Source organism: Plectropomus leopardus, chromosome 24 (genome assembly GCF_026936395.1).
Source record: "Plectropomus leopardus strain MGB_pleo_1.0 chromosome 24, ASM2693639v1, whole genome shotgun sequence".
Classification (NCBI taxonomy): domain Eukaryota; kingdom Metazoa; phylum Chordata; class Actinopteri; order Perciformes; family Serranidae; genus Plectropomus; species Plectropomus leopardus.
Genome location: NC_142199.1, coordinates 7,608,214 through 7,632,425, shown reverse-complemented (window position 1 = coordinate 7,632,425; position 24,212 = coordinate 7,608,214). Strand labels below are relative to the sequence as shown.

The following is a 24,212-nucleotide window of genomic DNA, read 5'->3' as shown; positions in this document are numbered from 1 at the left end:
TCCCTGGAGGGAGGTTAACATGAAAGGGAGCAGCGACAGCACAGACATCAAACAAACTCACAACACAGGCACTACGTGACGCTACAGGGAGCAGGTGCTTCAATTAAACTTTATTGTCCATGGGTGATGTGAATTAGTGCGAGTACAAACACTGTTAAAAAGACAGGGAGACAATCCTGCATGCTGTAGAGCTGTTTACATTAAGACTTGATACACGATGCAGAGATACTGTATGCTGTGTGCCGGAGGCAGATATTTTATCTGATATTTTTGGTGCAAATTATTTTAGAAAATTATATTTAGATGAAAACATGACTCAGCTATAATTGGCAAACACGCCCAGACGTAAAGGTTGAATGTGTGGATCTGCAAAGTCACTCACGTTTCCCCCGCCTGCTGCGTGCTGGATTTTGTCCAGGGAGCCACATTTAGCCTGAACGTGGCTAAAGTCCAGTTTAACACTTGGAATCATGACCTGGGAATGACAGAGTGACTTTTTTTTTACACAAACAGCAAACACTGAGAGCAAAATGGAAAGGGGGAGCTTAAAAATAGCCCCCTCCCCTCCCGCTTTCCTGCTCAAAATAATCCCGTAAAAGTGTCCCAATTTTAAATCCATGACCTATAAATCTGTCGGGGCTCACTTCAGGACTGTGGAATTTAAATTTTAGCTGATCCAAAATACAGAAAACAAATTGAGGCCTGTTATTGATGGAGTTTATTTTTTATGCAGTGATAAATGCATTTATCAGAGAGCAGAAGCTGCACTTTCAGCACTATAATCCATAAAGTCTTAAACTAGTTCCTGTTTGATTTGTTACAGCAGCCTGACGCATATTTGAAAATTTAATTCTCAAGTGAACCATCCACCATATGGAAGTAAAAAGACACAGGTCTTCAATTTTAACAGCCACTGAACAGTTATTACTGACATCAAAACGAGACTGAATGAAAAAAACATGTCTGAATGTATTTGTTCTGAATTCACATCTTTAAAATTCTTAAATGGCAAATTCAAAAGCTGAATTTGAATAAATATTTTTTTCAATTTTCACAAATTCAAAAACAAAAATTCTAAATTCAAAATGTTTTCAATGTTTTTAAAATTCTGAAACACCAATTTAGTTCTGTTTGTTTGATCTGAATTTGTTTATATTGTAAAACAATGGAAATTTCACTTTTGAAATCACAAATAAAAAAATAAATAAAAATGTAAAAAAAATCTGAAATTCAGTGGTGTTTAAATTTTAAATTTCAATATTAAATATTCAGTGGCTATTGAAATTAATTATCATTATTACACAAGTATTGAAGACAATAAATAAATGGACGGCATAATCTAGAAACAAACAAGATCACTTGGGAATTTGGGAACTTAACTTCTTGTCTGACAACATGAATTTATTGTTCTTTGGATATTAACCCCTCTCTGGCTTGACTGAGACAAGCCAATGGCAGACAAACAGATGGGCATGAACATATAAAAGTAACGCAAGATAGCGCCACAACAGTCCGAGCTGAACAGAGAAAGGTAGAAAAGAGAAAAAGCGAAAGAAAAGAGAAAGGCGTACATACATTGCCTCCTTTAGGCGAGTGCTTCAGATTATCCCTGGAGCCGCACTTTGACTGAACATGACGGAAGTCCAGCTTCTCGTGTAAAATTTGAACCTAAAACAAAATCGAATTTAAACAAAAAAAAAAAAAACAAACAAAAAACACTAAATGTGCCTTAGTTAGACTAGTCAAGTGTGCGATGAGTGATCATTGTGCTTATACATGCATTTACATTTACAAATCTTTTCTCAGTTCTGCAAATAGTTCTCAGAGCTGAGAGGCAGAAATAATGTAATTGGCCAGTGAAACCCTACAGTATGGGAGCAAATAAGAGACAAAGTATTTTAATTTAAACAGCCGCTGAATACTTAATACTGAAATTTAATTACCTCTGAATTCATAACACTGAACTGATTTATTCTGAATTCACTTCATTGAAATCAAGATATAAAATTAATTTGCATTTCATGTTTGTCTATATTCACAAATTCAGATTTCACCAAAATTCAAGTTTAAGAATTTAATAAATAAATAAATTCCTGTTTGTACATTTAAATCTAAAAATATTAGCCAAAAAAAATCTCTTTCTTTTTTTATTTTTTTTTTTAATTTTGAAATTATAATTTTTGGATCTGGATTTGTGAATACTGATTTTTTTTTCCATGTTCTGCTTAAGAAAGTGCATATCAAGAAAATTCCTATTTTAATTTCAAAGAGATAAATTCAGAACAAATGTATTCAGATTCATGGTTTTTCAAAGTAAAGTATTTAAATGCTATGAGTTCAGTGGTGTTTCAGTTATTAAGTAAATTAGTTAGGTGCAGTTAATTAGTTATTCTATGGTTATACAAATTACTTATTGCTTATTAATACTTCTCTTATTTGCCTCCATACCTGAAAAACACTTTTTGTGGCTGAATACATTTTAGCCTGATGCTAAAACAAAAATGCAAAAGACAACAAAAGTGGTTATAAAGGTCATTAATCCTAAACCTAAAAACAAAAAAGTAAATGGGCAATCAATCAAATAAACGTATATGTAAAACTTAGCTGATGCTCAACTGCGATTAAATACAACCAATGACAGTATTCCTGCCGCGTGTGCCATTTTGTGTTGTTTTGTAAAGTAAAAGGATTTTTAAAAAATGTCTACTCCATTGTTTAAAGGGCCAACAGTGAAGATAGAGAGGGGGAGAAAAGAAGGGAGAAAGAGGTTCGGGGGTAAACAGGCAGGAGCCCTGACAGCAAGCCTCCGTCTGCGGTCGACACTGACCTGACCTGATTCTCTTGACAGCTCTTCCCTCACACACACACACACACACACGCACACACACGCACACACACGCACACACACGCACACACACACACACACACTGCTCTTACTTCCTGTTTTTTTCCTTATTTCTTGCATTTCCTCCACTGCCTCTACAGCTGTTGCAGCACAGACTGCTGCAAGGTCACGCAATGACAATGCACTTGAACCAAACCCCATAACAACCTAATCGAACTGAGTATATGTATATTTTAAAAATGATTATACTAAAACTGAAATAATTAGTGAATTAGCACTATTATTAAGTATTTTGATGTTCGATTATCGAACCATTTTTTCAGCAAAAATAGCAAACGTTGCTGGTCCAGCCTCTGGAATGTGGATATTTGCTGGTTCTCTTAATCTTCTTTAATAAAAATGTAAATATTTATGGGTTTTGGTGTGTTGTAATAAAACTTGGGCATTTTTCACTCTTTTCTGCCATCGGAAGGATAAATTATTGATATAAAAATATTCAACAGATTATTCAATACTGAAAATATCATTAAAATCCTTTGTGGGAGGCCTATATTATGCATTATGCAACAGCTCTAATTAATTATTTAAATCTCAGTGTTAAGGTAGCGGAAAAAAAATCACCCAAAATTACAGCAGTGAAACACAAAATGTCACAGAAACACTGGCTAGTCAAGTCATTATTAACTACTTTATGGGCACATGCAATACTTTTATTTTGAAAAGGGCCTTTTAATGTCAAAATAAAATAATACTTTAACATTATATTATTATAAAAATGTTATTTTAGCAAGTAAAATCCCTTTTATTTTTCTACTTTTTAAAATTATTTCAAATAATAACTCTTTACACTGACATTAGAGATTCTCAGAGTGTGATACCACCAGTATATCACACACTGAGCTCCACAAAGCCTGCTGTGCTGCTTCTCCAGGCCATGCGTCACTCAGCTTCATTAAAAATTTCTGCCTCTATGTCACATTTCTCCCCAAAGAGGAAAAAAGAAGAAGTTGCCTCTTCCTCCTCCTCCATATATCACTGGGGTTAATGAAAAGTCTCACCTCTGCAATACTGCAGGAACATTAAGACTGTCTGTTGCCTTGGTAATGTGATTAAAAACTCTCAGCCCATTTGTCGACTGCACATCTGTTACACCATGCAAAGATGAAAGCAGAGTCTGAAAAACAAATCTGACGCTTTTTGGGATCTAGCAAACCATTCTTGTGAGATGGAATCAGTTAAGTGAGTTGATACATTTTCATTCTGTGTCCGTGATGCAACTTCTTAATAAGTAATTCTGTCCGCTTGTAATTATTAATACTGAGAGCCGGAGGGAAAATCCTGCACAGCGATGACGTGAGCTCATCTCCGGGGCAAATGATTCTGCAGGTTGACTGCTCCTCAGAGGCGGCGAGAGAAATATTCTAAAGAGAATAGCTGCTTTAAATCTGCTCCGAAGACTACGATTTGTAGTGCAGTTCAAGCTGGTTTATGTCTTCTTCAATAGGGAGAAATTTGACAGAGGTGAGGAGAAGGAAGACAAAGGGAGAGTCAGGGGCAGAGGCTGGAGGCAGCTGATGACGGAGAGGACAGGAGACAGGGAGAGGACGGCGGACAGGGAGAGGACAGTCAGGAAGTGACGGCGGGGGTTTAGAGGCAGTGAGTGATAGTGAAGATGTGACGAAAGATATTTGAGTATTTTACAACATTTCTACACCTCAGAGAGAGACAGACAGACAGAAGAGAGGTAGATTGTTACGGTGGAATCAAAAATCAAATATCCAGCTACCACAACTCTTTGAAAGCCAGATAAAGACGGATGAAAATGAAATTTCTGAAAAGCATTTAGTAAAAGTTAATGGTTAAAAAATCATTAAATAACACCCTTTGCATCTGTCATTTTATGTGTATTATTTTACCTTTTAAAAACACATTTTTTTGCATCTTGTGAATAACACATAAAAATGTAAACAGTAAATACTGAAATGATATATACAGTATATATCCTCTCATTTATCAAATAGAAATAATTATTTAAAAATTCGTATTAATTATTAGAGTAGCTATATTTGTGGTAAATAAAAAAGGTTACTTTTAGCCTTTTCAGACAAATAAAATAATTCCTTCTTTAAAGATGTAGCCTACCTTAAAACTTTGTCCTTTACTGCCCTCGTGTGGCAGAAACAAGTAAATGCACGATGCTTGAAAGATTTCATTATCCAGAAATCTGTCAGTTAAATTCGTATATATATGCAAATCTATGCATTTCTCTCTGTGGTTTCTAGATTTTTTTTATGTATGCCACAAGAAATGTATCTCTTTCTGTGTGCTGCTAAAATATGTCAAAAGGATTCTTTTATTTTAAAATCTTGCAAAGTGCAGTTTTCACACAGTTGAACCTTGACTTTCTGCCATTGTTATCCCTCTCCACCAACCTGAAACCAGTTTGGTTTTGTTTGGAGCACTTTGTCCAAAAATAAATTGGTTCAGAACCTGAAAAGTTGGTTTCCAGCTGGAATCAGAAAACAGCAGGTTTTCCATGACCAGGGCTGCATTCGGCCCTGACAAAACATCTGTTTAAACAGAAATGGTGGTACGATGAACACCTCGTTGTATTGTGCACTGCTTTTTAATACTGCAGGGTTCATTCATGTTAATTCAAAGAGGCTTACTGGTGTGGGAAAACTTGCCCCTACATCCTAAAGCAAGTGTGAGATAGAAACAATCTGCAAAAATCTACCAGAATTTGGTCTATAAACATGCTGTTGTCGCTGACTGGGTCCACCTGTGACACACCTACAAAACAGGAGAAAAAACACCTCAAAGCACACTGCTTTAAGGAAAAATGTTGATCAATCTGGAAACCGCAGTAAAATGTTGCACACTGCTTTGAGATTGAACATGCCCCAGAAGTGCAAACTGTGACAACATCAGTGAACCTTTCATATTCTACAGATTGGAAACAAAGGTTGGAGTTTGCACATAATAGTCTTCTACATTTTGTTATCATTTATAATTGGTCAAGTATTGTTTTTTGGATAAAAACAAATATCTGTAATTATGGAACCAACACAATCTACCATCTTGCTACTATTGTTATTCCATTTATTGTGCAACTCCCTCCATTGATGCTTAATTATAGGGGTTCCACTCAAAACTGGTGGAGACGTGAGCTAGTTTGCATGATAGCACCAAGGTCCGAAGACTTTTGATCAGATCTGGTTCAAGAAACCAAGCTAATTTGGTGGAAACAGGGTATATGAGATTTTTCTTATGTTAAAATGATTCAAACTAATGATAATCTGATATTTTTTTTAAGTCTTGAGCTTGATTCTAAGTGTGGTCTTTCAGAGCAGCCTGTTACCTGTCCTCCTTTCGGCTGGTGCTTGAGGTTGGAGGTGGAGCCGATCTTGGACTTTACATTCTTCAGGTCAGGCAGGGGCTGATTGAGAACCTTCAGCTGCCGCTGGGCGGAGGATGGCGACTTGGGCGGGGTTCGGATCACCGCCACCTTCTTCTCCTGGAGGACGCTGAAGGACTTGGGTGTGTGGCTGCCGGGAGTGCGGGAGCCGGGCGTGCGGCAGGAGTAGCTGGGGGGCGTGCCTGGGGTGACAGCGGAGGAGCCAGGGGTGGAGGCGCCGCTACGGACTGATCGGGAACGTGCAGACTCTGTACCTGAGACAGGAGATATCTCTGGATTACAATGATGAAGATAAAACAGTTGGAGGAGCAGAAACATCAAGTGAAAGAAAACCCTTCCTGAAGACGGAAACGATTTCAACAAAAAGATAAAAAAGGAAGACAGATGGAAAAGGGGAAAAATAGAGACAACACATTAGAGCAACAGATGGATTGGAGTGTATGATCCTTCATCTGCTTCAGATGATGATGATGATAAGGAAACAACACACATTGAGCTGTCAGCACGGCCCTGTCAGAGCCTAATTTGCTCAGTTTCCACAAAACAAACAACCCAGGCCAAACACAACTGTTTGACAAGCAAGTTGTGAAAGCACACACCGACGAGTGAATTCATTTAACGCTGACGGCTTGTTGCTGGGCAATAGGATTTTAGTCAAAGACATTCTGAACAATGATAAAGACTTGTTGTCATGGATCCCACCAGCCCGTCTGATAAGGCAACTGCAGGTGTGACAGAGCCACACATTTTAAAAAGCTCTAATTAAATTTATATTGAAAAAAAAGCTTGCAAATTCATCTTACTGATCCCAAAATGAAGGTCCTTTAACTGTAAATGAACTACAAATCGAGTGTGTTTTACACATACCAAACCTTGTTATGTTTTAAAGGTCCCATATTGTGATTTCAGGGTCATACTTGTTTTGGGTTTCTTTTTTGGGTGTTTACATGCTTAAATGTTAAAAACCAATTTGTTTCCCTCATACTGTCTGAAACACTCTGTCTTCACACCTGCCTCTTTCAGTTTCCCTTCTGAAAAAGCCCAGTCTGCTCTGATTGGTCAGTGTTTTGGGTTCTTCCACATCTGTGCTCTTGGCCTCTCTGCACCATTATGGCAGCAGGGGAATGACTGTAACAGCCCTATAGTGGCAGTTTCTACTGTAATATAGCACAGTTGTGACATCAAAACTTCACATAAGTCCAGATGCTCATTGAAAGGTCCAGTGTGTAGGATTTAGGGGGATATACTGGCAGAAATGCAATACAATATAATGTTTTCTTTAGTGTATAATCACCTGAAAAGGAGAATATTTGTGTTTTCTATACCTCAGATTGAGCATTTTATATCTACATAGGGAGCGGGTCCTCATGTATAGACCAAAGAAGAACAAACCAAACACTGGCTCTGGATAGGGCCATTTGCGTTTTTGTGTCAGTTAACACAGTAACAAATCATAATTTCTAACATGATTTTTCAAGGCTTTAATCACCTCATTATTTTGTTTTGGAGAGGAAGAGATCTCTGTGGATAATTGTCCTGAGCAAAGAAATTCTAGCTGGGAGAAGTTTCAGCTGGCTGCAATCTACAATTCACCACTGGATGACACAAAGTTTCTGAATACATACTGTATGTTTTTCTTTGTGGATTGAGCATTTTGATACTTTTACAGGATTTTTGAAGGGCATATACCTACTGTATATTAAAAAAAGAAATAGAAATCTGAATTTTTACAATATGTCACCTTTAAAAAGGGGAATACGGTATAATAGGACTTGAATAATAAATAATTTCAAGACTTTTTGAAGCCCTCAGACACCTTTCAGAAAAATTTGACTAAGATGAATGAATGAATGCTTTGTCAACAGATGGTGCTTACTTTTATACAGAACATTAGTCCATATTTGAGATTAAAAAAAACCACTATAAAAACACTTCATAGCAGCAGTTAGATGTCAAAGGTGGATGGGAAGGGTGTGATGGATCTAACAGGAGCTAGTAGGTGCTCTACCTGCCATACCAGGAGTTCTTCCAGACCTGCTGTCCGCTCTGGACTGGATCGCTTTGAGAGGGGAGAGGCAAAAGGAGAAAGAACGGGAGGAGTGAACAAGGCAGTGAAGGGAAATAGGGGGAAGAAAAAAGAAGGGAAGGAAGTGTACGGTGGCAGGAGTTAGAATTTGATGAAGCAATTAAAAAGAAAATAATCGAGGACAAAGGGGAAATCTGTTGCTGAAGAGATGAGTTAATTTGGGAGGAAAACAAGCTGGAAGGGCCTGTATTGTATATATGTGTGTGTGTGTGTATGTGTTCTTACAGGTTGGCCTGGAGGGGGTGCTGTCTTCTTGTTCAGCAGCAGGGATGTGGCGTGTCAGAGATTTGGCCGGCCTGGGCAGAGACGACCTCTTCTCTGGGCTGCGGTATGCTCTCTCCTGAACGAAAACACACACACACTGGAGAGTCAATACTCAATCACATGCAGCATGCACACTGGACACACTTTACAGCTACCTATCAGTCCCTATTTTCCTTTCATTTTACCTTCTCTGCCCATACGTTTGGCAGAGGGGACTGGCGGGAGCATGCAGAGGAGGGGCGAGCCTCATTGAGCTCTGCCTGCACCAGAGGGCTCCGTTTAAGGCTACAGGCAGAGCCGGGCCGGGGGGGCGGGTGTTCGGATCCCCGACGCTGAATTGCCATTTTTAACAGAACGGCCCTTGTGGGGCTCTGGATGGAAGCGGTGACATGAAGCAGGAGAGCATGCAGGATGATGTGAGGCAGAGGTGACAAACAGATAGAGAGATGAAAAAGTAAAATGGGATGAAGTGGAGATGGAGGGACATAACAACATATAAAAGTGATGATTTGATTTTCTTTTATTTAAAAAGCTTGAATGGATGGAGAAGTTCACATAAAAGACATAAACACGATGAAACTTTTAAACAGAGGTAGATGACTGAGAAAGTGAAAAAAGGTTTTTACAAGAGGTGTAGGAGGTGAAAGATGGAATTCAAGATATTTCTGAGAGCCCCTGTGCTGCGCATTATAAATGTTGTCTGCCTACTCCCATTTGATTCCTTTACTCACAGATTTTCTCTGTCGATACTGGCACAAGGACAGAGGCAGGCATGCAAGACAAAATAAACATGCACAAAGACACACATGCAGAAATGAAAAGAAGAAAACGTCCAGTTTGTCATGAAATATTGCAGCAACATTGTCTTAAATTTCTCTTGTATGTTCTCTTAATTTTCCATTAAAAGAAAATATAAGAGAAGTCAACTCCAGATGCATCAAATGTTCTTAACCATCTAAACCATCTTAACCATTTTTATTTATGTAAAAGTACTACTACCACTCTGTAAAAAGTACTTTTATTGTTAAAAGTAGACATCCTACATTGAAAAATGTTTTAAGTATTACAGATACAAATCCCTAATGCAGATGTTTTTTTTTTAATAAAATAATGAAACAAAATAATTAAAATATTTAATGATATACAGTTTCTAAACAAAAAAACATTGATGATCACAGTTGTTTTGAGTGTGTGCACACGTGATTGCATGTGTCATTACTGGTAGTACTTACAGTGGTCCTCTCCCTGGACTGGTGAGCCACACTGAGGGGCTGATGGCTTTCCATACCTGTAAGAAAAGTTAACCACTTTAATGACCAGAGTAAACCAGCAAGGCGGAGACTTTTGCGAGCGTGAATTTCCACACACATACACATCCATAAAAGTACTCTGAATACACAGTCCAAACGTAAACATCTGAAAGCCATTAGTGAGAGCAAATTGAGACGCCCTCTGCACAAGCATCACATCACTCTCAGTCCTCACACCTTTTCATACCAGCTGACCAAACACGCAACCTTCGACATGCAACCATTTCCAGCAAACATATACAATTGGCATTTAACGATTAGAAAAATGAAATCAGAGTTGCTGTGATCATCAAATATCAATCAATAAACTGAGGCATCAGTGAGCAAAAATAAACATGAATATGAGGCCAAGCACGAGTATATACTCCCTTCAAGACAAAATGAAAACAAAAACATAAAACATGAAGCAATTGAGCTAATTCAAAAAAAGACCGCAGCACATGATGTTTGCCAGCTACATTGCACCCGCTTGATTTCTCAAAGAGCCATCAATAGAGAGAGAGCAAAGTCATCAAAATACCTGTTATTTGTATGTTTGAAGCACCAATTTAAACCCGTAAAATGTTCCAGCATTGACAAACAGGATTAAAAAAAGAATTCAGCAATTTTTAGGATTTGGAGCTTGGTTAACAGTTCTGTTATTTTTTATGTATAAGAGGCCAGTATAAGAAATATTAAAGGGATGTTGCAGAGTGTACATTAGAATTTGGTCGCACTCTCTCTATCCACAGCAGTGATTCCCGGTGAAGAGTGTTCACCTGTGGCCTTGCGTCTAGCAGAGCCGTGAAGCAGAGCAGGCCTAGGATGTCTGGCTGCCACTTTGGCTACACTCTTTCGAGACGGAGAGCGACTTTGGAGGGCTGACACCTTATTCTGGTCAGCCCTCCTCACAGCTACTAGCAGAGAGGAGAGACAGGATTATACCAACATGCAAACCTGGGTTAAATGTACAGCAGAGAGGCAAATCTGTGCTTAACATCAACTTACATTTCTGTTGAATTTACTAAAATACAAATGTAAATTACAGATTGTTTTAAGTTAAAGAAAACGTCTTGAACACATAATTTGAACCTTTTTTCTTCTTCATATCCTCTCTTGGTGGATGGTGGCTCGGTACTTTGCGGGACACTTTACTCTCAGTGGTACCAGCGTGGCCCCTTCCTCTGCCAGGGGCCCGTTTAGCGGGTCTGTCCACCACAGGTGTACTGGTAGGACTCTGGACCTGAGGAAGGGCTTCGATTTGCTCAGTCATGATACTTTTGTCATCATCTGCAGTGGAGAGGAAAGAGGACTAATTCTCCACATTTCTAGCTAGCTGGGAGCAAGCTTAGTACAAAAGACACATTATGATTTACTATCAACAAGCTTAAAGCTAGTTTTTGGCATTTAAAAAGCATGTTAGATATACATTAAGTGTCTTAAACAATTAAGTTATTAATTGTACAAGCTCTGGGTACCTTGTGAGTCCATCCAGCCACTGTCTGTATCTAGGATGGAGACGTCCATGGTGGTTTCATCATTAGCTGCCTGAATGGTCTGGCAGAGCTCACCAGACGTCTCTTCCACCTCCTGAGCAATCTCTATGTCTTTCTCCTCCACCACTTCTTCACCCGTCCTCTCCTCCCCCTCAACCTCCACTGTTTTCTTTTCTTTCTCTTCACCCATGCCATCTGAACCAACTTCCTCCACTTGCTGTTCCACTGTGAGGTCACTCTCGACCACCTCAGCCTCCTTTTTTGTCCCTTCATTTTGACTAATCTGCGCATCATCTTTTACTTTATCTTCTCCCATCCCCTCATCCCTATTGCCTTCATCTGGTTGCTGTGAAAGATCATGATCAGAGCATGGAGACAAATGAGAACTGTCTGTTGCAGGCTCCCCATCGTCACTGTTTTGCGCACTGTGACTCCATTCTTCTGCTCCAGACTTTGGATCTTCGTCGACACTCTGATCGCCTACTGTCAGCCTCACCTTGATTGGACTCTTCTCTATTTGATCAGTCTTGGGGGGCACAGGCACGTCATCCATTACCTCTTGAGGCTCTTCGGCAATCTCAATATCATCTTCTTCATCTGCTTCTTCCTCTACTTGTGCTTGAGGTATAATGATGACTGGGGAGGATATTTGTGGCTTTGGTGCGACTTTATCCGTAGTCGCTTCCTGTAACTGGACTCGGGAATCTTTCTCAGCTAAGCACTTTTCGGTGATTACATCCTGAACAGCTTTTGGGGTCTCTTCTTTTTCTATTCTTTCTAATGTTGTAGGTGTCCCATGCTCACTTTGAATCTTTTCGTCATCTTTTTCTGTGCTCTCTTCTGAAGACCGAGATGGTGCTGACGGTGTGTCTGTGTTTGCAATTTCTGGTTCATCCTTCCTTTCTTGCGATTCCTCCTGTTTAGATTTCTGCATTCCTTTGTCTACCTCTGTCGGTTTCTCTTTAATTGTCTCCGACTTTGGATCGTTCTCTGATTTGACCTCTGGTAGGACATCCTCCCCTGTCTTCTCTCCAGTGACTTCTGAGGGCGTATCATTTGGGGACTTGGGGGTGGTGGGTGTTAGGGGAACTTTGCTTCCAGTTTCCACAGGGCTGAAAGTAAAGGAGCTGTCTGGTGGGATGGGAGAAGCCTCTCTGGATGGGTCCTTTTCAACATCTACTTCTGGGATGGCTTGGATCTTTATGTCACCAGGCAGACCACTCTCCAAACGAAACTCATTTAGTCTATTATTTGAAGAAGTCATCGGGATTCTTAGACGATCAGGCTTTACTCCACTTGTCACGGCTCTTTCAAGAATCAAGCTACTCTTTACTGGTGGATCTTTCTTTTCAGTCACTGTTTTTTGAGAAATATCCGGGATGCTTTCTTTCTGATCTTGTTGTTGAGTTCCTTTTTGATCACCTTCAACTTCCGTGGCCCCGAGCTCCTCCTCAGCTTCGCTCTCCATAGAAGGGAAACGTTGGTGCGGAGAGTCCCCGGGGCTGGGTACATCAGCAGGGGAAGGCATTGGCCCTGAGTACTCATTGAAGACACAGTAGCCCAGTTCCTCCAGCTGGCTTTCCCCTCCAACAACTCGCGGGGTTTGATCTTCCAAAGCAAGCTTGGCCAAAGAACTCCCCACCAGAGCTGACACATTGGCGGGCACAGACTTTCGCCTCATGTGGTCAACCTCCATTCTCTCTAATGAAGGTCGAGGCAGATCTCCAGCCAGGTCCAACATTTCAGAAAGGCTGCCTGAATGCTCAAAACATTTGTGCTTATCAGTGGGATAAGGTGTGTCGGCCTTGATGGGGGTATCTTCATGTGATTCGGTGGTAGTTGGGGTAATGGAGACTGCTGGAGGAAACTGGTGTTGGCTCTCCACAGCTGGTGTTGAAGGGTAAACCTCAGATTCATCAAAGCTTCCACTAATTGGACACAAGGTTCTTGACTTCTCTCCCTTTACTGTCTGTCCTGCCACAGACCCAACATTAATGTTTAGGGAGAGGCTTCTTTGGTCTAGTGCCATTTTACCAGGATATATTTTAACTTTACTCTCCTGTTGTTCCTCAAGCTTCTGCACAGTGCTTTCAGTTTCCTCACTTAACTTTTTCTCTGCTGCTGTGCTGAGCTCGTAATAGCTCTGGGTTTGTGATGACTCCTCTTCGGGGCTTTTTGATGATGTCTCAAAGTAAGTTTTTGCTCCAAGCTCATGTTCTACAAAAATATCCGATGTCTCTATCAACTCAGTGCCAGGTTCTGGACTTAACTCGACTGTTTCTTGCCTTTGGTCCTCTTTTTGAATGTTAGTTACTGGCGTCTCATGCAGTCTGTCATCACTGGCACTATCTTGGCTCTCCTTATTTGTCTCCTCAATGGTGTCTGGTTTATCCTTGCTTTCATTCAAAGGGGCTTCTGATTTGGTGGATAAAATTACTCCCTCTTTGTCTTTATCCTCAAGATTTGATAACTCCTCTGTCAGTAGAGATTGTTTTGCTTCTTTTTCTTTGGTCTCAACGAGCAGGTGGCTCTTAGCACCCTCTTCTGCTACATCTTGTCTGTCTTGCTTACCCTGTTCAGTTGCGGAGGTGTCAGAGAGTTCTTTCTCTTTCACAGAAGGAGAGGGAGGTTCATTCAAGGCGAGTTCTGCACCTTCAGGTGTTGCTCTTTCAGCCGCCAGCTGCTTCTCTGGTAGCGATGCCACTTGAGGTTCATCTTCTTTCACAGCAGACTCACAAGATTCCTTACTGATACATTCTTCTGGCTGGGCTGTGAGTTTGAAGGATACTGTACAACTTTGTGCTGGGTCAAAAAGCTTTGCTTGAAGCATCCACAAAAGCTAGCCAATACAGTCAAGCCGAGGCCTTCTGCACATAGATACAGTAGCTGTCCATCAAGCAAAACAGTAAAGTGTATTTTGCAGCAGGCCACAACAGCACAGAGGGGGGTCACAGCACCTGAGATAGCGTGCAGAACTGGAATGAAGGAATGAGTTGCATGATGTTAGATGACAAGAAATAAATGTACACAAATGTATTGAATTCCTATTGCGTACAGAAGGATTGACATAAATGGTCAACCCGATGAAAAAGAAAGCTTTTATTTGACGTAATTAACTGTTGGTCATGGTCATTAGAGTTTCTACTGGAAGTACAGAATTATTGTGGATGTCAATGAATCTTTGTGTTACTTGCAAAAAAGCATTTTAATAATTTTATTCGGGGTGTGTTCTTGATTCAATTAACTACTTGAATAAGGATGATGATACATGTCCAATGAGGGTGGATTGTAATGCCCAAAGTGTGTTAATAACAATAGGAAAACAGAATTATCCTTTGCCTTGGGATGAAATGAAAACAATGAAACTCAAAGCAAGTGATATACAACAGACTTAAAATACATTCAAGACTGATTCATGAAGCACCCATACAGGTGGGTGTACTCAGAACCACCTCCTTTCACACAAAATTCCAGCAAAACCCACAGAAAAATATACAAACAACTAATTCTAGCAACACTTGACAGTATAGACAGTGACATTTGCATTTGCAATGTAGCTGGCAATACAAAAGTGCAGATGTGATCAACTACAAGGTTGATCAGGTGTTCTCATGTTGCTCCAATGGAAAGCAAATGGTTATGTTTTGCATGAAAAAGCACAAAATCAAAATGCTATGTCACATCATTTTGCACATGGTAAACTTCAGGTACTGAAGCAGAAGCTTAAGGATTTAGGAGCAACAAAACTGCAGGAAGGTTGGCAGCAAAGCCTGAGTCGCATCGCAATTCATAAATCAGGAGCAGTAAATCTTGAGTACCCATTACCAGAGCAGAAGAGGATCATGCAAAATAGGTAATGGATTCACTCCAATAGGCTCTCATAAAGAGTTGATGTAAAGTTGCTCGCACATACAGTACAGTCATACAAACTGTTAGGCACCCAAACAAAATCCCATAAAAACCACACACACCTTTTTGTGACGGGCTGTGTTCACCTTGATGACCTCCTCCATTGAGGACCTCAGGTGTCTGGGCTTGCTGGCAACCCAAAGCCTGGGGCTCTGTTAAATAATCTGTCTGCTCTAAGAGCAAGTCTCCAGGCTGCTCATATGCCACTTCCTCCTGGTAAATGTGGGGCTCCTCTGGAGCCTCCTCCTCCTCCTCATCCTGCTGTTGACTGACAACCTCTACTTTATCTTCTTTGAGCAGGGAAGGGGCACACATAGATGAGACATGGAGGACAACAAAACTGGGGTTACATGAGTTACTTTCAGCTCTGATGGAGATGCATGGGATGCAATAAACACACCTTCTAGCCAGGTCTTAATAAATAAATATTTGACAGGTATGTTTGATTTTGCACATAGAGTGCCCCAGTTATGAGTCCTAAATCCCGGGAATAAGTTGGAATTTCAGCACTCCCAGTTCCCTCGTAAAAACACGTCTTTACAGCCTCATTGTGGTCAGGATGTTAAGTCATGTGACCGTGGTGTAGTTTTTATAGCTTAACGTGAGCTTTTTACTTGTGGCGATTGCATTTAGGCATCCAAAACCCTAAAAGTGGTGCGCATTTGTGAAGATTATTTTTCTAAACAAAACATGTAAATATCATCAACGTTAATTTGCCAAAGAGCTTATTTTCTGCAATAATTCAAATCTGATGGAAAAAAAAATGATAGGCTTTTTGACAAGGGAACGAGGGTGACGCTAACTTCCACGTCAACTTAAAGAAAAACGTCATCCTGGGGGCACTCTACTTGGTTTAGAAATAAGCACCTTACTACAGCTGTAAATAACATTTTTACTCTAGCTAATGCAATAAATCTTTTTTTCTGCAAATATACCATTTTTAGCAAAGGTTGAAAAACATACAAGATAAATAATCTACGAATTTGTTCTCTTTATTAATGAATAATTGCCTCAAACCATGCAGTGGTGCTTCATAGTTCTAAATTTTGGTGATTGCATGCCATATGCAAGAAGAAAATAGTTAGAAAACAGACTGTGCTGTTCTCTGTGAGTGAAGAGCTGAAAGTCAGTCTGTGATTTACTCCTTGAGAAAATCAAGACACAATGAGCAAAGGAACAACAGAGGAGATGTTTTAAGGGGAAAGCAGACAAGTGAGATGAAGGGCTCCAGTGGCAGGTTATGTACTAAAGCCTAAAGGGAAAAAGGATGCTTGTGTTGTCTAGCTTGAGTATCCAGGGTCAATAACAAACTAGCATGTGTTAGAAAACTAATATTGGACTAATACTGGTAAAATGATCGAGTGTGAACAGGACAGGACAGTGTGGTTCATGCTGCAGACTCCTTAAAAGTGATATTTCGATTAGCTGACATGCAATAGCCTGACATTAAACACTAAAGGGACCAGAACAAAGATGAGTTTTTCTAATCATGCCAGTGGCTGCCATGTGTTGAGAACTCGAAATCCTTGAAACCGTGTGTTTGTTGTCTTCTTTAAGTGATTTTTTTTACCACTCTCACCACCACCATTCACTCTCCTTCCTGAATGGTCTGAGTGGTTATAAGTGTGCGTGGGTGTACCTTGTGCCACGGGCCCAATCTGCTCAGCGGATGGAGAGGGGGGAGGGGAGGGAGGCAAATTGGCTGAGTCATCCACTGCGAAGGGAGAGAGAGAGAGAGGGAGAGAAAGAGAGAGAGAGAGAGAAAGACAAACACCGGGAAGACAAGACGTGGATGGGAGGAAGGAAATGAAAAACTAACAATTCTGCTGACCTTATCTGTACAGGTGGCCTCCCTCTGAGTTTGAAACGATGCTCATTGTGTGCATTTGTCTGATGAATCTTATGCTTCTCTTGGATTTGATTAGTAGCTAGTTGGTCCCATTAGTCAATGTCAAGGACAGATGGACGCAGATCAACAACTTACCTCAGATGGTGCAAAAATGTGCAAAAAACATACACTGAGTTACATTATAGTCGCTCAATATTCACATTCAACCTTAAAAACATCAAAATACATTGTATGAAAGCAAATAAGAGTTTGAGTACATTTTTTTTAAACAATCAGCGAATACTTACCGAACTATACTGGATTCATAGCATTTAAATATTTTACATTAAAAAAACATGTATCTATATTTATTTGTTCACATTCAACTCAACAAAATGCTTAAAATTTTCAAATCTAGCTTTAAAGGCTTAATTTATATATATATATATATATATATATATATATATATATATATGTATATATAGGGTTATTTTTTTTCAACTTAAATGTTTAGATCTGAATTTGACCAATCCATTGTGAGCAACCTGGATAACCTGAATCTTAAAAAATCCTGAAATCTTCGATCTAATTTGGCGAAATTTGGAGGAAAAAAATCATCTCTTGTCTATGTTTTTCAAAGTAAAACATTCCCATGCTCTGAATTCAGTGGTGTTTAAATTTTGTATTAAGTGGTTGTTAAAATTAAACTATGTTTTTCCCTTGTTAGTGTCCATACACCACTAAACTTACCATTTTCATTCAATTCACTATAAAAAGTGGAGGGGTTCCCCACATTTACACATGAGCATAGTAATAGTGTGCCTGGACATGAAAAACATGGCATAAAAAGTTATGCTCCTAAAATGCTTTGTTGTCTAATTTTCCCTCTTTTTCCCCTTTTATATTTATTTTCTTCAACTCTCTTTCTCTTCCCCAGACTTTCGTATTTCTGTCCTTTGAGCTCGACTGATCACTTTACAGACAAATCACTCAAAGTATTAACATTTCTCACATCTAAAATCCACCAGCCTTTGTTTACAAGCTGTGATATGATGGATGTGATGCTTTAGTTTACTTGAAAAATGTTGGAACTTTCAGCCAACCACATTATCTTAATTTAGATCTTGGAGGGCTTTTATCTAATCGTTTCTTTTTTTTTCAATGTGCAAAGTGAAAAATCTTCAAAAGAAGCATATGTGACAGGCAACCATCTTTAGCATGCTCTGCTAATAAATAAAGCAGCTTTATACCTCATATCCTAATGTTTTTAGCTCAAAGTTTGAAGTGTTTCTAACCAGAGGTCATGGAGTTTTCTGGTCCACTTCCAGAGAGTTCCAGATGCCCTCTGAACAAGTGTCTTAAGGGACCACGGCAATGTCCTTCAACCTTTGGTGGCACCGCTACAGCAAATTGTTCCTGTTCACTACTTTTTAAAATGTGAAACACGTGCTTTTTGGGGATTGACTGCCCTTGCCTGGCACTGTGGAACCAATCCCATTTACCCATCTGGCAGTATGTGGAGGCAGTCCAATCAATGCCATTGACCCAGTGTTGCATGCACACACACAGACACACACACAGACACACACACACACACACACACACACACGTGTCTGCGTTCCTACCTGTCGTTCCAGGATGTGCAGCTGCCCCGCCATGGTATCCATTCTCCCTGTAGGCAGAGCTATAGGTGGAGTAGCCATTCTCGCCGTTCTCCTGGCCGTTTGAGGACCAGTGCTCATCTGGCTGCCGACCGTCTGCCATGCCTGCCTGCTGGGACACCGGGGAGGGGACAGGTCACCTGCTGGGGAAAGAAAAGAGTAAGATGATTAGGTTCATGCAGAATGAAGAGGAAGCTGTAGCCATGATAAGAATAATAGAGCATGCACGCTGCATGGTGAGGCTCACAAATCCGCCACCAGAGGGAGTAAGGTGCAAAATTGTTCCTCTACCGGCTCAGCAAAGTGGTCTTTGTCTCAGCATCCACGTGCTGAGACAACGAGGAGACAAAATAGATGAGCTTACTACTTGATTTCTTTTTAAAATTTTATTTCATAATGGTTGTGACTCCAAATTGTGTCCAAATGCAGCTTCAAAATGTTATTTTGTTGTAACAGATTGAGCATTACACCTGTCTGTGATTAAAATTTTATTCATGCTAAACATCTGTGTAAGTATTACCTGTATGACATACTTTTATGGCTTAAGAGGTGAGCTTCAATCCAAAACACAACAATTAAAAAAATCAAAAAGCATTAAAAATAGAATTCATATAAATCCAAATGTGCTCCAATGCAGAAAGCGGCTTGTAAAATGGTGAAAGCAAGCAAAAAAAAAAGCATGTGAACACACCCTTCATATCCCCTCACTACCACAGATAACGACGTTGTTACCATGGCAACCAGAACAGGTCTTATGGGGTCCAGCAGATGGGTTTGACAGGCTTGCCTCATTCAGACACTCCACACACACACACACACACACACACACAAATCTGGACAAACATGATTAGCACATGATAGACTGCAGCACCCATCAGCTCCCACTGTCTCCTCCACTACAGCGCAACAAGCTCTTTACCACCGATTATAACAACAAAAGGTTTGTCCCAATCGAGTGTGCACTTCTAAAGTATCTGTATGCTAATCATGTATCCTCATAAAAACCTTTTTTCCCTTTAGAGGAAACACAGAAAGTTGCTTTTTAAACAAGATTATCTGGGGGCCTCCCTTGCCTGGAAGGCTGGCCAAATTGCATCATTATCATCAGCTGCAGCTAATTTCATCATAACAAATTATCACTGAGAGTCCTTTCTTCCTCCATCCCGTTTCTAATATCCCTTTCTTTCTGTCTTTCATTCTTTCAAAGACCATTAGCTGTTTGTCTAGCTTGAGCTTTTTTGCATCTTTTTTTTCTTTGCTCCTCTTTTTCGTGACATCCATCTTTATCTATGTCTTTTATCTATCTCTTTCTGTCTTCCTCTTCTCATGCATTTCCCATATTGTCTCCTATGCACGAGCCAGTCTGAGCTTGAATAAAATAAAAATAGCTGATCAATATTAATCTTAATTTCATCCAAACTGTGTTACATTTGGACAGAGACAGTCTAGGTGTATCACACTGGTTCCAGTCTGGACTAAGATTTGTGCTCAGCTAAGTTGGCAAAATACATCTTTAGTGCACAATCCAGGCCCCCAGGAATATCGCCACTTTTGGTACTGCAGCGAAAAAATCCCCCACAGCCCCAAAAGTATTTTCTGTTGCAGTTCCCACACCAATTTTAAATGATCAGAGCATTTTGACCAAAAATTGGAAAGAGAGATTTGAGAAGACAACAACAGAGAAGTCAAGTGAGAAACTGCTAATGGAGAAAAAGTTTTCTGTAGCCTAATTAAAAGCTGGTTCATGCTTGTTTAAAAAAACAAAACAACTAATAAATATTGACAAAAGAAAGGCTTGCAGGTAATTAATGCTGTCTACCATTTTGCTACTGCAGTCTACTTCCATTATGCAATGCCCTCTGTTGATGATGCATCCTTGATTCCAGTGGTTCTGCTCAAAACTGAGGTTAATTATCAATCTCTCTATTATCACAGTTTGATCCATGGAGGTTTGATATTTGTTAAGGCCAAAAAAGCAATTTAAAAATCTGTGACAGCATCACAATGCAAAGTCTATGAGCCAAAGGGGAACTCGCTTTTGGGGCCAACGAGAAAAACTTTACTTTGCATATTCAGTCGGCTGCACACCCTGGAAATAAATCTAGAAGCTAGAAAATTTTTTTTGCCTATGTGCCAGGTGAGCAATTATCACTTGGACCGAATAAGTGGCATCTTGGGGTCCAGTATCCAGATCACATAATACATCCATGGCACAGACATGAGTTTTTTAAGGAAAGAAAAATCTTGGCAAGAAAGCCTATTTCTTAAAAGTCTAACTATTCCTTTAAAAATTATATATATATTTTTTAATTTAAGATCTGATTGAGGTTTGCCACTCTGCTAAGACAAAGAAATCAGAAAGAAACATTATCCTTTTTTGTGGGGACATGACAAATTCTTGGCGGCTTCATTTCTAAATTATGTATAAGCCTTTGTGAAATAGTGTCTCCCATTCTCATTTGTCTCTATCTCTCTTCCCTTCTCTTTCCTTTCTTAGTCTTTCTCCTCTCCTTCCCTGCAGCGCTGCATGACGACAGGCTCACAGTGATCGGGGCTAATGTCTGCTGCAGTGGGAAGACATGAGGATCAGAGGAGAGGGAGAGGGAGAGAGAGAGAGAGAGAGAAGAGGAGGAGGAGGAAGACCTACTGACACTCAAATATATTGGGCCAAACTGTCTGAGACTGAAAATCTCAGCCCAAGGCTCCGTCACAGGCGAGTCTGGTCCCAGCTGTTGCTAAGGAAGAAAACTGGTGTGCTGACAGCCAGATTGTGCTGATGGTGGTTTAGAATTGCATTGACCTGCTTTCAGCTGCTGTTTTGGCAATGTTACGCCACACTTGGCATTCACACATTGTCCCGATAAAGGATGGCATAAACCTTGACTGCTTACATAAATCCTTTGTGTTCTCGTTCAACAAACGCGTGTAATTGCTTGGAAAAAAACACAAGCAAAGCACACCTTTCCTCACAAATTCAAATGCATTACACCCACAGGGCCCAGATCTACTAAAAACATGTCTTTTATTATTTATTGGCTTGCTTGCTAAATTGTTTTTTGGTATTTGAATGCTGTCCTGACCAGAAGACTGTAACATAGTGTAATGTTAGATCCTCTGGCCTTTAAATACAAAGCAGGATTGGTGGTGAGATACAACAGTTTTACTGTTTTGACTTAAACACCAGTCCTATTAGATCACAATGCAGATTTTAGAGTCAAACCAACCTCCTTTTCTATTCTATTTTAGTTTCTATTCAACAGCTTTACTTGTTTTTAACAAACTCTAACAATTCCTGAAAACAGTCAATAACAGAAACCATTTTCCAGATCTTATTGTTATTATATGACTTTATTCTTGTAATTCATTCAGAATTTTGACCCTTAGACCTATTGTTAGTGTTTTTTTTTCTTTAGAAATTGACTTATTCTCTAACTTTTATTTTGATGCTTCTAGTAACATTTTGATACTAAACTCATGTCACATTGTTTATTTTTCTCCTGGGTTCTCCGACCCTCAGGACCTTGTTCTCCAGGCACATCTTGTCATCCTTGTGCGGTTAACATGATCCGACATTGCCCTCTCTGACCGCTCCCTTTTAGCTGTTTACAAGTCTTATTGTGTTAGACAGAAAAAGATGAAGTGTAAAATAGGCATCTTTTCCTCACATAACACATAAAATGCCATATAAATCAACATTTTGTTTTGTGGATAGCTGACAAAGTTTTGCAAAACTACTGCTTTTATGAACAGAAAACCTAGTTAAAACTGATGGAGCATGGACCTGCAGACAAGAAAGCCAGTGACAAAACTGAGTTATTCATATATCATATTCTGTGACAACTTATTGACATGTAAGGTATTTTTTTTTTGGTTATATGCATTTTGGGACTTTTTATTTAGAAAACAAAAAGGGTCATATCACTTATGCTATTTGGATTGCAAAACTTTCAAGCTCAATATCTCAAAACCACTCACAAGGCAGATAAAACCTTTCAATTCTTCTGTTTAACAACAGCAAAACAATATCAAACCAAAAGACTCTCACATAACTCGTGCAGTATAATCCAAGTCTCATTTATCCAGTCGTACGCTCAGCACTTCCAAAACAGACAGTCCTCTCCATTGGGGAACTGAACTGAAAGTAAAACTTATCTATGCCCGCTTCGATGCCAGACTCCAATGACAAAACCACTAATTTTACCTCGCTGAACATGGGAGCTGCTTGTCGACCACTGCCTTGATTAGTTAGTTTTTGATATTTTGTGTGAGAGTTTCTGAACAGATGTTTTGGTAAAGTTATGCTGTTGTGAAACGCAGACCCCTCTGATTTCAATAATCAAGAATTTTCTGTTTGTGGATTCTTGGTTCACTATGGAGGCATGCCAGAAAAAAAGGTTTTAATCAGACTTTAAACACAACACAAGGTGAGTTATTGATATAAAAATGATTATTTGGGGGTGAAGTGTTCCTCTAATAACCTAAAATACTTAAAAGCTGCAACATTTTTTATGATTTTTTCCTAAAGAATCTCAAACCATTAAATCATATTTGACTATTGTACTTTCACAAAGGCTAGAAGCCCAGCAGCACAGCATGTGAACCATCACAGCATCCTTATCTTTAAAGGGTTAAATCAACAGCACTGGGAGTCAAAAAAGGACTGCCAAATCCCATTACATCTTGGGTTTGATGTCTTAAATTGAACATGCCAGCAGGAGACGAGCGAGAAGGTGTGGCAGCAGGCCTGAGGCTCGTCTGACTTCTCTCCTCTCCCGCTTCCTTTTGTCTTTCACCGCCGTCTTCTCGCACTCTCATGCCCCCCTGCTGCACTGCGCTCTACCTTCCAGCCCCGGCATCCCTCTTCTCCACCGACTCCACCCCACCCCGTCCCTAATCCGACCTTACTTCCCTCCCCGTCTGCACCCCCCTCCCCTCCACCAACCGCACCCCAATCTGGGTCACTCATCACGCCTCCGTGAAGCGCCGCTCACATCGGAATGTCACCATCCATTTAGGAGGGAGGATGGAATCTCTGGCAGTCAGTCTCAGTAGGCCAACCTGGCCTTAATCCTCTGTGTGAGCGCCCGAGTGTGCGTGTCTCTATCTGTATGTGGGTGTGTTTGTACTTGGTCTCTAATTTTAGGTATGATTTTCTACATCCCAATCACTGATGGGACATATAAAAGTGTGATTTTATTGTTATTTACATATTTACTTTGACTAAAATTCCAATTAAGAATTAAGACTCAATTAAGAGTCTTGTCATGCAAATGTTAGTGGCACTACTGAAGTGCATTTTAGATATGCAAGCCTCATTAAAGCACTTTATTATTTAAAACAGGGTCAGTTTCACAACGGTAAACTCTGCTGCAGTGGATCATGGGTAACTGTCCCACTTTACAGTAGCAGCAGTAGT

At 39.9% G+C, this 24,212-nt stretch overlaps 1 protein-coding gene across 7 annotated transcripts in view; it reads right to left on the bottom strand.

Annotated features, from left to right (window-relative positions):
- LOC121963023 (uncharacterized) overlaps positions 1 to 24,212 on the bottom strand; it is a 43,355-nt gene that overhangs the window by 3,391 nt on the left and 15,752 nt on the right. Inside the window, exons 3-15 of one of the 7 annotated variants that reach the window (XM_088074873.1) lie at positions 18,761 to 18,939; positions 16,947 to 17,021; positions 11,381 to 14,167; positions 10,995 to 11,192; positions 10,682 to 10,816; positions 9,846 to 9,901; positions 9,345 to 9,362; positions 8,799 to 8,984; positions 8,575 to 8,689; positions 8,272 to 8,322; positions 6,207 to 6,517; positions 1,576 to 1,668; positions 383 to 475 (exon numbers count right to left, since the gene is read on the bottom strand). In XM_088074873.1, coding sequence (XP_087930999.1) covers positions 383 to 475; positions 1,576 to 1,668; positions 6,207 to 6,517; positions 8,272 to 8,322; positions 8,575 to 8,689; positions 8,799 to 8,984; positions 9,345 to 9,362; positions 9,846 to 9,901; positions 10,682 to 10,816; positions 10,995 to 11,192; positions 11,381 to 14,167; positions 16,947 to 17,021; positions 18,761 to 18,899 — 4,257 coding nt within the window. In that variant the 5' untranslated portion in view covers positions 18,900 to 18,939. Of the gene's footprint in view, positions 1 to 382; positions 476 to 1,575; positions 1,669 to 6,206; positions 6,518 to 8,271; positions 8,323 to 8,574; positions 8,690 to 8,798; positions 8,985 to 9,344; positions 9,363 to 9,845; positions 9,902 to 10,681; positions 10,820 to 10,994; positions 11,193 to 11,380; positions 14,168 to 15,369; positions 15,598 to 16,946; positions 17,022 to 18,760; positions 18,940 to 24,212 lie in introns of all 7 variants that reach the window. The other 6 variants (XM_088074879.1, XM_088074874.1, XM_088074876.1 and 3 more) reach the window with 6 other exon arrangements.